At 43.0% G+C, this 10,964-nt stretch overlaps 1 protein-coding gene across 2 annotated transcripts; it reads left to right on the top strand.

Annotated features, from left to right (window-relative positions):
• The first annotated feature begins 1,591 nt into the window (after positions 1-1,591).
• On the top strand, positions 1,592-4,362 carry LOC113838917 (ephrin-B2-like). 2 transcript variants are annotated; one of them, XR_004772641.1, is made up of 2 exons: positions 1,592-1,782; positions 2,510-3,094. XR_004772641.1 is itself a non-coding variant. In XM_035453773.1 (2 exons), exons 1-2 carry the CDS (start codon positions 1,755-1,757, stop codon positions 3,439-3,441), a joined length of 369 nt encoding a protein of 122 aa, XP_035309664.1. In that variant the 5' UTR covers positions 1,645-1,754; the 3' UTR covers positions 3,442-4,362. The 2 variants fall into 2 exon arrangements, 1 of the variants encoding a protein (XP_035309664.1); XM_035453773.1 differs by lacking the exon at positions 2,510-3,094 and adding an exon at positions 3,101-4,362 and having other exon boundaries at positions 1,645-1,782.
• Positions 4,363-10,964: the final 6,602 nt, after the last annotated feature.

Here is a 10,964-nt window from a genome sequence, read left to right on the forward strand (position 1 = left end):
GAACATTCCACGCTGACCTAGACCACACTGGAAACTGTGCTCAAAGTACCCTACACTGTGAGAAGCAATAGGAGAGAGGCTCTGAGACTGAGCCACTTTTTGCAAATGGGAAAAGAAGATAAGAAAAATGATAACACAGCAAAAAAAACTAAGGCCCTTTTTTCAGGTTCTCAAACACACAGTCTCTTTAGAATTTTTTTTTACTTATCTGACAAGCATTTTCTCCAGTCTGTGAGTGGGATACTGTTTTTATCTTACTGCAACTCCTCGACAAAGTTAATAGGGCAACTATTACCTATTTTCCAAGGAAAAGCTTAGTGTCATCAAAGAGTGAGGAAAGAGATGCAACTATGAGACCCAAGGTGAAGTACACTCTCTGGAGAAGAGGCACCCTTCATTTTGGGGAAAATCCTGAGGGTAGAAATTGGTAATTCCAGAAACAGAAGTGAATTCATATCTGTTTTTTTAGTTACAAACCTCTACAAAATGTGAAGGTATTTGGCACTGTTTGGTGATAGTATGCTTGGAAAACAAAATAAAACAACCAGGCTGAAAAAAGTTGCCAGAACACCTGTCCATTTGTCATTGTCTTCTGAGTATAGTGTTAGCAGACAGGACTTTGATAGAGAAAGTGGAAGGTGATTAAAATTACAGGCGTGTCTATGAAACACTTCTGTTCCTTGCCACTTGAACTCTAGGGGAAACAGTGTCTGGCATATTCCACCTTCTCCTCTTACTCAAACTTGAAATGTAAACTGAAAGCCTGCTCCTCATTACACGGTCTGACAGCCCATCTCGTTGCAGCTTTAGTTACAAAGCCATTTAGAGAATTCACTGGTCTCAGGACAAACAGCAATGTGTGTAGACAAGAACAGTTTAGACAGACAGAAAGACATTGGTAGAAGTGTTGTGCTCCCCCTCTCCCCTCATTGTTAAAGTGGAAAAGGAGCCCAGCTGGCCAATGTTGCACCCACCTGGTAATATCCAAGTTGTCCTAAGACCCAGACAGGGAAAGGGGTGTGCAAACTCTCTGTCCAGCTGGAGTTTTCCCTAGCAGGAAACTTGCCTAAAGTGGCTGATGTGGGTTGATAAAACCAGATGCTTGCAGGGACTTACACTGTGATGAGAATGCAGACTCAGAAGACTTGAGTTCTAGTATGCTACTTCAGCACATTCCTGGCTGGAGAAAGGAGCAAAGAGTTGTCTGAAGACTCCCCTGATAGTGTTTACAGAACTTGGAGGTTTGACAAGCATAGCATCAATTTCATTGTTCTTTAAGCAGGAGGTCTGGAGTGGAGGAAGCAGGTGTTGGGAGATGATTACCAAGTTTTGAAATTATCATGTTTGCTCTTTTGCACTTTCTAGTTTGGCAACCCTAGTAGTTGGTGGGTATTTTGGAAGGTTCTGTCCCTTTTACCTATAGAGCAATAATAAATCATGTGTATATGGGAGGGTATGTTTAATTGCATTTAGAAGCAGGTAGCCTACATGTCACAATGTTTCTAAGATCCATTTCTCTTTATTTATTTTTCTACTTCTTTTCAGCTTTCAGCATCCCATACATTCAGAAAACTTGTGACAATGAGTGAATTCTTATTTTTCAAATTGTTTACAGAAATTTCATGTTCATGAAATCCTATTGATTTCCTGATTTGTTCTTTATTTTTTGTCCATTTTATTTTTAATCAGCTACATCCAATGGGTCTTTGGAAGGCCTGCATAACCAGGAGGGAGGGGTGTGCAAGACAAGAGCCATGAAGATCATCATGAAAGTTGGACAAGGTAAAGATCAACTGCTGCTTTGTGACCCCACTGTGAGCTGGTACAGCCCCCAGCTAGAGTGGCATCTGGGGTGACGCTCACCATCAATGCTCTTGTTAGTTTTGAAGTCAGACCATTCTCTGCACTTTAAACCACTGGTAGAGTCCCCCAAAGCAACATACTCAGTTTTTCTCATTTGTGATCTCTCTAAAGTTCAGGCCAGTGAGACAGGGTGTCTGTGTGCTGCCACAGATATGTGTATTTCTCTTTACAATGCAGAACACCTCTTTGAAAAAAATCAAAGTGTCTAATACATAAACACTGGCTCTACTGCTGTGTTTCTTTTTCAAATCTGGACAACTAAGAGCTGCATTTTCATGCAGAATAACCTATTGTGATTAAAGAAAGAATTATTCTTCTAATTAGAGACTTGTATAGCTGTCAGTCAACTTGCTTAGTGAAATTGAAATGTTATCTGGCATCAGTCAAAATGCTTTGACTGCCAAATGCAAGAATCCCTATAGTTTCCACAGATGGCCTGCTAATCAAAACCTAACAAATAACTAGGATAACCATTCTGATTAAAAAGGAAGGTTATATTCTTGTATTTCTCAGTGCTTTGAATAGAGAGTCTTAAAGAGTCTTATGTTCATTGCTGTTCATGCCTCTTGAGATATCATTGCAACTCCTGAAGCTTGCTACATTGTAAGATGTCTGTGCCATGATTAATCGCTTTTTCTTCATGTAGATGCAAGTCCTGCTGGATCAACCAGGAATAATGATCCAACAAGACATCCAGAGCTAGAAGCTGGTACAAACGGGAGAAATTCAACAAGCCCTTTTGTGTAACCAAATCCAGGGTCAGCAGTGTGGTGGGGCTGTGTGTCTATGGGGTTCATTTTTCTTAGAACCCCTAGAGGCAGAGGAGCCTCTAAACACATCCAAACCAGTGGGATTCACTCGTGGGCACAGATTCCTGGGGTCTTTGCTCCCATTGAGTCAATATTAACTCTGCCACTAAGACAGATTAATTCAGCCCACTCAGTGTCTTACAGTCACAAGAGCAGAGCTCACCAGGTATGTCAGTTACTGATTCATCCTGAAGTGTTGAAACTAGGGAAGTTCCAGATTGGCTGTCTCACCTTTAGGAAGGGGTTGGCATGGTGAGTGAGAGTGGGAACTTTGAAGCTCCTTCACCTCATCTGGTGATCTGTTGTCATGTTCACCTGTGAGTTGAGCATTGGCCCTGCTTTCTTGTTTGCATTTGGAGCATTCTTTCTGCAAGCTAGAGGGCAGAGTCTCAGAACCACAGTAACTGGCTGTTCTTGCTTCTGTGCAGGAACCAGCACTGAAGGCAACAGCGCGGGGCATTCTGGGAACAATCTGGGTTTCAAAGTGGCCTTATTCGCAGGAATCATATCAGGATGCATCATCTTCATCGTCATCATCATCACCTTGGTGGTATTGCTGCTCAAGTACCGCAGGAGGCACCGCAAACACTCTCCACAGCACAGGACCACACCCAAGCAAGGTGGCAACAACTTTGGCTGGGAACCCAGTGATGTTCTCATACCGCTAAAGATTGCAGACAGTGTCTCCCGCCCACACTATGAGAAGGTCAGCGGAGACTATGGGCACCCAGTGTACATCGTGCAGGAGATGCCCCCACAGTCTTGCTAACATTAACTACAAGGTCTGAGGCCTGGTACCTTCGCCTCCCAAGGGAACTCTCACCTTGTTGTGGGCGCAGGGACTGAGCCTGGCTCTGGAGGCAGAATGCCTTCTGGAAGAGCCTGGAGCTGGACAGTTTTGTAGGCTGCAGCTTTTCAGCCTTGGGGAACCACAGACCCTCCCCGAAACCTGGAAAACTGCTAAGAGATCCCCACTTGGACTGCAGTGTCCCTGTGAGGACCTCTATGCTATACACCCAGCCAGGCACTCAGGACTCTGTAGCTCTCGGGGAGGACACGGTGGGCTATGGGTGATGTAGCAGTACCTTAGGAGAAAGTTGCGCCTCTGCCTCTGTGTTTCCTGCCATGCACACTAGACTTGTCACTCGACCTCGGGTAACTTCAGTAAGGTTTTCAAAGATCCCTAGCATTTAGTCTTCACTCCTTCTGTTTCCAGGGCTCTGCACACCTCCCCAAACCCCTCACTCCACATCCCGTATCATTAAGGGACACTCACCACGGAACCCTGGCCCCAACCTTTACACCAAGATGAGAATAAATGGGAATTAGGTACATAATTCTGTTTTAATGGAGGCTTGCCTGGGTTTGCAGGGAAAAGCATGGGAGGTGTGGCCCAGTGAGGAAGGTGCTGGCTGCCACTGCAGGTGGAGCCTAGTGGGGAACGCAAGAAGGAAACAATAGGTAGTGCTTTGGTTTTGCTGAGAGGAACCAGGAATGTGGGAGACTACAGACCTTGGTGAGTGGTGGTGAGCTCACTATCACTGCTATACAACAAGGAATCAAAGCCCCTCTCCTGAAGTGGAACAAAGGGGCCGTTGTTATGAAAGGACCGGCCAGAGTTCAGGGGGAGAGGACAGACCTCTGGGGCAGGACTGTTGAGGTACTGGCAATAAAAAAGCACAGCCCTGGAGCTGCGGGAGAGTCAGTCTGTGTTGGGAGATGGTTTAAGCAGACTCAGCTGCTATATTACCACATTTTAATCACCACAGGGAAAAATCATGTAGGAGAACAGCAGAGAGCCAAAGCTGACCTAGAAGTTGAAAGTACAAATGTCAAATAGACTGTAAGTCCATCACCACTGAGGATATCGGGAATTTTCATTAGTAAAGGTTGGTCAGATTCCCCGAGTCCTCGGAAGTGCCCCTCTTCTTCCCTGATTGAGCCTTACACTTTGGTTATTGGTTGATGACTGTGCTGTCCAGGCTGTGAGGCTGTAACCCGTCTCCATGTCAAAGCAAAGCATATATGGCTCACCCCTAAGAGTCCTTAAGATGGAGGTAAAGTTATGATGTCAAGGGGAAAGAGGGAGACAAGACATAGTTATAATTGGTGTATAGAACACAAAGAATCTAAAATGAAAGATTTTTAGTAATATATATTTAAAGTAACACACAATACACACCACAAGACTTGGAATACATTGGTCATGGCTATTAAAGCAGTCCCAGCCCTAAGCCCTTTACAAAGTAAAAGTTCAGATACAGCTACTTCTAAGAGAAGCAGCATCACCACAAAAATTACCAATTTTCCGGACCCAAAGGATGTCAACCTGGGGCAAGAGAGTTGAGGAGAGGGAGTAGGGATAAGAGACACAGAAAGAATGACTACAACACAGGATTCTGATCAAGAAGCAAACTTTATTTTTCTCAGGCTAGCTTGTATAAACAGTAAAGCAGGATATGGGAAGGGGTAGAATGGGTTGTTTGTGCACAAGGTGTGACTATAGGAAGGATATTTGGAAGCCACAAAGAGGGTGTTTGGCAGGGTAAAGATTTCATAAGTAAGAGGCCCGGGAATGTTTGCCTAGGTGATTGAGCCTGTGGATGGAGGACTGGGTCAAGCTGTTTCTTGTGTTGAGCTTTGGTTTTAAGGAGCTGCTATGTAAATGTTAATATACAACTATGTGGCTGGCAAAGCATGGCCTAGGATCTTATGCCAAGCCTTGAGATATTTGACTCCCAACATATTCCCCCTTCCTCGTATAAAAGGCAGTGGCCAAATTTTTCAGCAGAGGGGGATAGAGGCCTGGAGCCCAATTGGAGAATCTATGTGGGTTTTATAAAGGACAATTTTCTCTGATCTCAGGGATGGCTTCTTTGAGTCATCTGAAAGGCAGGACTGTCCAGATGCCTTTTGTGGGGGTGGGGAAGCTTTAGGATATCAACCCCATAGCTCACAGACATATTCCTCAGAAGACGAGGAATGACTACAACACAGGATTGCAGTACCATCCAGGTCTACACTTCTGAAGTTGGCCATGGGGAAGTGGGTTAATTCCTTTTGGAGGGAGCAGACTGAGATGGTTTATATTAGAGGAGCCAAAGTCATCCTCGGAGGAGGAGAGCTTAAGTATTGGACCCGGACAGGCTTAGTGGCAGATTGTTGCTTGACAAAGGCCACAAGTCGATTGAAGGCCCAAGGGCCAAAGGAGATTATCAAGAGGATCCCTATCAAAGGACCAAGGAGGGAACGGATGAGGGTGGTTAACCATGGGGAAGTAGAAGGAATGTGTAGAAGGAAGCAAAAAGGAGTAACAGCAGGTTATTTTCCCTTACGAGCAAAGTCAGCCAAGCTGATGGTTGAGTCGGTGTCATCGGTGTCATTTTCAGGGGAGGTGTAGAATGGGTTGACCTGGACCTGGAATGAAAGAGAGAGAGGCTTCTCCTCTCCAGGGGGCAGGAGTGTCACAGTTTTCATCTCCTGAGTCCTCCTCCCTGGCGGAGGCTTCAGCTGAAGGACAAAGGATTTGATTACCACTACAGAGTGAAAATGGAAATGCCAAGTGTGGTGATTTGGACAGGGATGTTTTTCACACCCAAAAGTCTCATGATAGGAGTCCCTCCTGACATCCACATTTCCTTACACTCTTGCACTGCAGAGCCAGGTTAGTATCATTGTCAACATTAATCTCCCTAATTCCATGACCTCACTTGCAACTTCCCACCATTCCCTTAGAATCGACAAGGAGAACTTTGAATTCTCGCCCACCATTGGCCACTGTAACAGTGGTCCAACTCGCTATGGATCCACAAAACAGGGACAGAAGCAAAGAAGTGCTGGCAGCTTCAAACATAATAGCATTAAGAAGATTGTGTGAAGATTTCTTTCTTTTAATTTTTAAACCAACCTAACATGGGCTTCTCACTAGGGACCCTTCCCTAACCTGGCTCCATCCCACACTGTACTATTGCACTTTGCTTCTTATGAACCTGTCTGGTCTGCCATCTTGTCAGACATCAACTCTTGAAGGCATTTGCCAGCTCTAGCCCATTTCTTTTCATTAATGGTTCCTTCCAGGGGGAACCTTGGACAAATCCCCCATAAAGAGGAAGAACTTTTTTTTGGTTTTGTTTCTTTTTAACCTGAGTTCCTCGAGCCTTGAGGAATTCTATGATCCCAGAAAGATATAAATCTTCCTTGCTAATTTTGTCAATTGCTTTCCCTTAACCCAATTTCCCCTGGTCTTGAGGGATTCTGTGATCGCAGAAGGAAAGAAATCTTCCTTGTTAAATGCTTGTCCCATTACTCACCTTTTCTATGTAGGTGGTGCTAATGAACAGAAAATCCCAAGAGTGGGGCACTCTGCCAGGTCTTCCTTCAACCAAGGCTCATAATTGACCTTGTAATGGATGCCTTACTGCATGGTAAGGCCCATCTCTCCAATGAGCAATGAAGTATCCAGATTCCCAGCTCTATAGAGCCACACATTGAGCTTCAGTTGTCCTGACCTTCAGAATGTCAACTTGGGAAAAGTGAGTCAGGCATAGGGAATGGGGACAACAGATGCAGAAAGAACCGACACAAGACAGTGATCAAGTGGCAAACTTTACTTTTCTCATGCTAGCTTGTGTAGTCAGCAGAGCAGGATATGGGGAGGGGTAGAATGGGTTGTTTGTGCACCGGGTGTTAGTGTAAACAAGATATTAGGAAGCAACACAGAGGATGTTTGGCAGGCTAAATTGTTCATGAGTAAGAGGTCCAGGAAGGGTTGCTGATGAGCACTGAAGTTCCCAGATTCCCAACTGTCTCAAGCCACATGTTGGGCACCAGTTGTCCTGACCTGCAGGATGTCAACCTAGGGGAAGAGAGTCAGGAATAGGGAATGGGGAAAGAGACACAGAAAGAACAAACACAAGACAGGATCCTGATAAATTGGCATACTTTACTTTTCTCGGGCTAGCTTATATAGTCAGCACAGCAGGATGTGGGCAGGGGTAGAATGGGTTGTTTGTGCACCAGATGGTACTGTAGGCAGGATATTAGGAAGCCACAAAGAGGATGTTTGGCAGGGTAAAGAGTTCATGAGCAAGAGGTTCAGGAAATTTTGCTTAAGTGACTAAGCCTGTGGGAAGAAGACTGGTTCAAGTTGTTTTCTTATCTTAAGCTGAGGTTCTAAGGAGCTGCTATGTAAAGGTTAATATACAACCAAGTGCCCAGTCAAGAACAGCCTAGGATGCCTAGGATCTCATTCCCAGACCTGAGATTTGGCTCCCAACAAGAGACAGTGTGTCTCCTCATGTAATTTACTCATTTAAACACCATAGGAATCCTGGCAGGTTTACCCCTGCTGAGTATTAATATCTAATTAATACTGTTACTTCAGGGTCCCAATTTTCAATAAGTTTTTTTTTAAAAAAAAACAAAAAAGGACGTAGCTTCTTAACAAATTATTTACCATGTTGATGTAAAGAAAACAGAAATCAAGACAAACCTAGTTAGCTTATCCCAATGCCTACAAAATAAAGAGAGAGAATTATTTTTACATATGATTTAGTAATCTTTGTACTTCTGAGATTCTGCACCCCAGAGGTTATGGCTGAATTATTGAAACTTGATGGTGAATTTCACATCTTGCTCTTCTCTGTTACAGTTGAGCAGGGGGTATTTTTCTTAAAATTGCATCCAAGCACAGCTGTCGTTTTCATCAGCACAGTGTGACTGCTTGCAAGAGTCCCTGGAAGGGGACTGTTTCCTGTTGACATTCCCCTCATGGAAAGAAGGAATAGGGTGGGTCAATGCATCTTCAGACTCTGGGCCCCCCTCCTTCACCTGCCAAATAGCTATATGTAATTCTGACCCACAGACTTGTATTCTTTAGAGATGCTAGCATTTATAAACTGCGAAAGGTATGCAAGTCACCATCCATGCTGGTGTGAAACTATTCAGTGGTGTGGCTACTCTAGAGTCACCCATGCTCTCACAGGAAATTCATCAGCCCCCAAACCTCACTGGTTCACAAACTGGACTTTGATGGAATCATGCTTTGGTTTATGGTTGGTTTACTAGGAGGAGGGAGTAGGCATTTGCATGAATCTTTGCACACTGTGAATGATGTTCTTAAGTGAATAACTAGTCTGAGCTCTTCTTTCATCAGAATAAGGCTTTCTTTTTCCTGAGCAAGCTCACTCATAGGAAGGCCATATCTGGTCTATGAAGGAAGAGAAATAATTGATTTTAACTAAGCATGACATTGTCTGTCTCAAAGCTATGACATAACTCTACAGAATTTCATCTTAAGCTTTATTTCATGTATATGTGTGTTTACCCATATTTGGACATGTGCAGTACCTGCAGAGTACAGAAGAGGGAATCAGATACCTTGTAACTGAACTTACAAGAGATGGTTAGCAACCACGGTTTCTAGCAATATAACCTGAGTACAATACATCAATACCCAGTGCTATTAAGTGCTAAGTTTACTCTCTAGCCATTTATTTATTGGTTATTTGGTTTTTCGAGATAGGGTTTCTATGTGGCTTTGGAGGTTGTCCTGGCACTCGCTCTGGTAGACCAGGCTGTTTCAAAATCACAGAGATCCACCTGCCTCTGTCTCCCGAGTGCTGGGATGAAAAGCGTGTGCCAACAAAGATCGGCTTCTAGCCAAATTTTTATGTAACATTTATTTTTATACATTTTAAATATATTGCATCATTTTTGCCATTCTTTCCCAATTTCTTCCCTTGTTAATTCTTTTAACTAGGTGTAAATAAAGTATTTGCAAATATTCGAAAAAAGTCTATTGTGCCCATTTGTTTTGGTTCTGTGTTATGGTATCAAAATTGAACATAAAGTTTTGGACAGAAAAATAGGGAGATGATCCCTGCCTGATACTATTTGGAACAGTAAAATATACATAAGGTTATTAATCCATCCTTGGGTCCAAACAAGCTTGGATAGAAGTAAAGTGATATGCATAGCTAAGTAATATAATCAAGCCATGTACTAAAAGTCTCCACAAACCTCAGGTCCTGTTTCTCCAGTAAGATGGTCAGATAAGTCATAAATATTGCTACAATAGAGAAATTCTCATCTGGAGGAATCAGTCTTTTCCCACAATGAAATTCGCAGGGAATTCAGAATGTCATGGTGGCTACTATTTCAGAAGATACCAGTGAAAGGCAGTGATATAAATGTAACTTAGAATACCCTTATTCCTATGAGTCAGGCAGGTACCGGAGATTGCTGGGGTGGAGACTGAGGAGCATTAGGGTCCCAATATGGACTGACAGCCACATGAGTTGCCAAATATAAAATAGTGGAAGAAATGGAGGGGGCTGACCCACTTCTGCTGAGTGGAAACAGAGTACAATTTATGCCAGCTTGTACTCAGTCACACACGAAGAAAGGTATCTGGTATTTGATCCTTGTGCTTTCCAACCCTAATCTCCCACACTAAATGTTCTTCCAATCTTCACAGCTGTTTGTAAATACCTTATTGTATATGCCTTAGAGAGACTTCAAGTCTCACAATTTTAATGTCATCTATATTTATCACCATTCAGAGCTCCAAACTTAATGTTTTACAGGCATCAGGGGAGAAGAATATGAGCCCATTCAAACAAGAGAGAGTTCGTGAATGCAAGTATAATCTCCAGCAGATGTACATCTGATATGTGAGCTTATGGTAACCTATTCATACCTATTTACCACATGGGATACCAACTCACTCTTGGGATTTTGGTTATTCAGCCATCTTTTAAAGAGTTTTATTTTCAGCTTCTCTCTTGATCATTTATTTTGTACTATATTCCCTCATTTTATGGAGATTTGGGTATGGAAATTTCCATAAGCACCAACTCTAAGTAAGTTTTTGATGCAATTGATCATATATTTATTCTGAGGCATCAGGGCTCAGATAAAGATCAAATTAGATCAGCCAATCACACTTTTTGCTATTAACGATATATTCATGTGGTTGAATAGAAGGCTCAGCACTTAGAACTCTGACTGCTCATTCATAAGGACAGGTATTGATTCCCAGACACAGCATCTCTACCAGACAAAAGAAAACACTCTTTGAGTACACACGTGAGGAATTTAATGTTTCTTGTATTATGTTGTATTAACCATTTTAACATTAACACTGCTAAGTATTTTGAGAAAACAAAACAGTACATTTTGGGAATGTATCATCTACACTTGGGGTTGTACTCAAGAGGCAGTCACATGATGATCATGAATTCAACTGTATCCCTCATCATTACTGACACCCAAGCAATGCGGTTAATAAAC

Source organism: Cricetulus griseus, unplaced genomic scaffold (genome assembly GCF_003668045.3).
Source record: "Cricetulus griseus strain 17A/GY unplaced genomic scaffold, alternate assembly CriGri-PICRH-1.0 unplaced_scaffold_227, whole genome shotgun sequence".
Taxonomy (NCBI): Eukaryota; Metazoa; Chordata; class Mammalia; order Rodentia; family Cricetidae; genus Cricetulus; species Cricetulus griseus.

What these genes read in the sequence shown, in the direction of transcription:
- LOC113838917 (XM_035453773.1), top strand. Translation starts at nt 1,755, where the DNA reads ATGAAGATCATCATGAAAGTTGGACAAG. An exon ending in CATCATGAAAGTTGGACAAG is followed by an intron (nt 1,783 to 3,100) that starts GTAAAGATCAAC and finishes GCTTCTGTGCAG; the next exon opens with GAACCAGCACTGAAGGCAAC.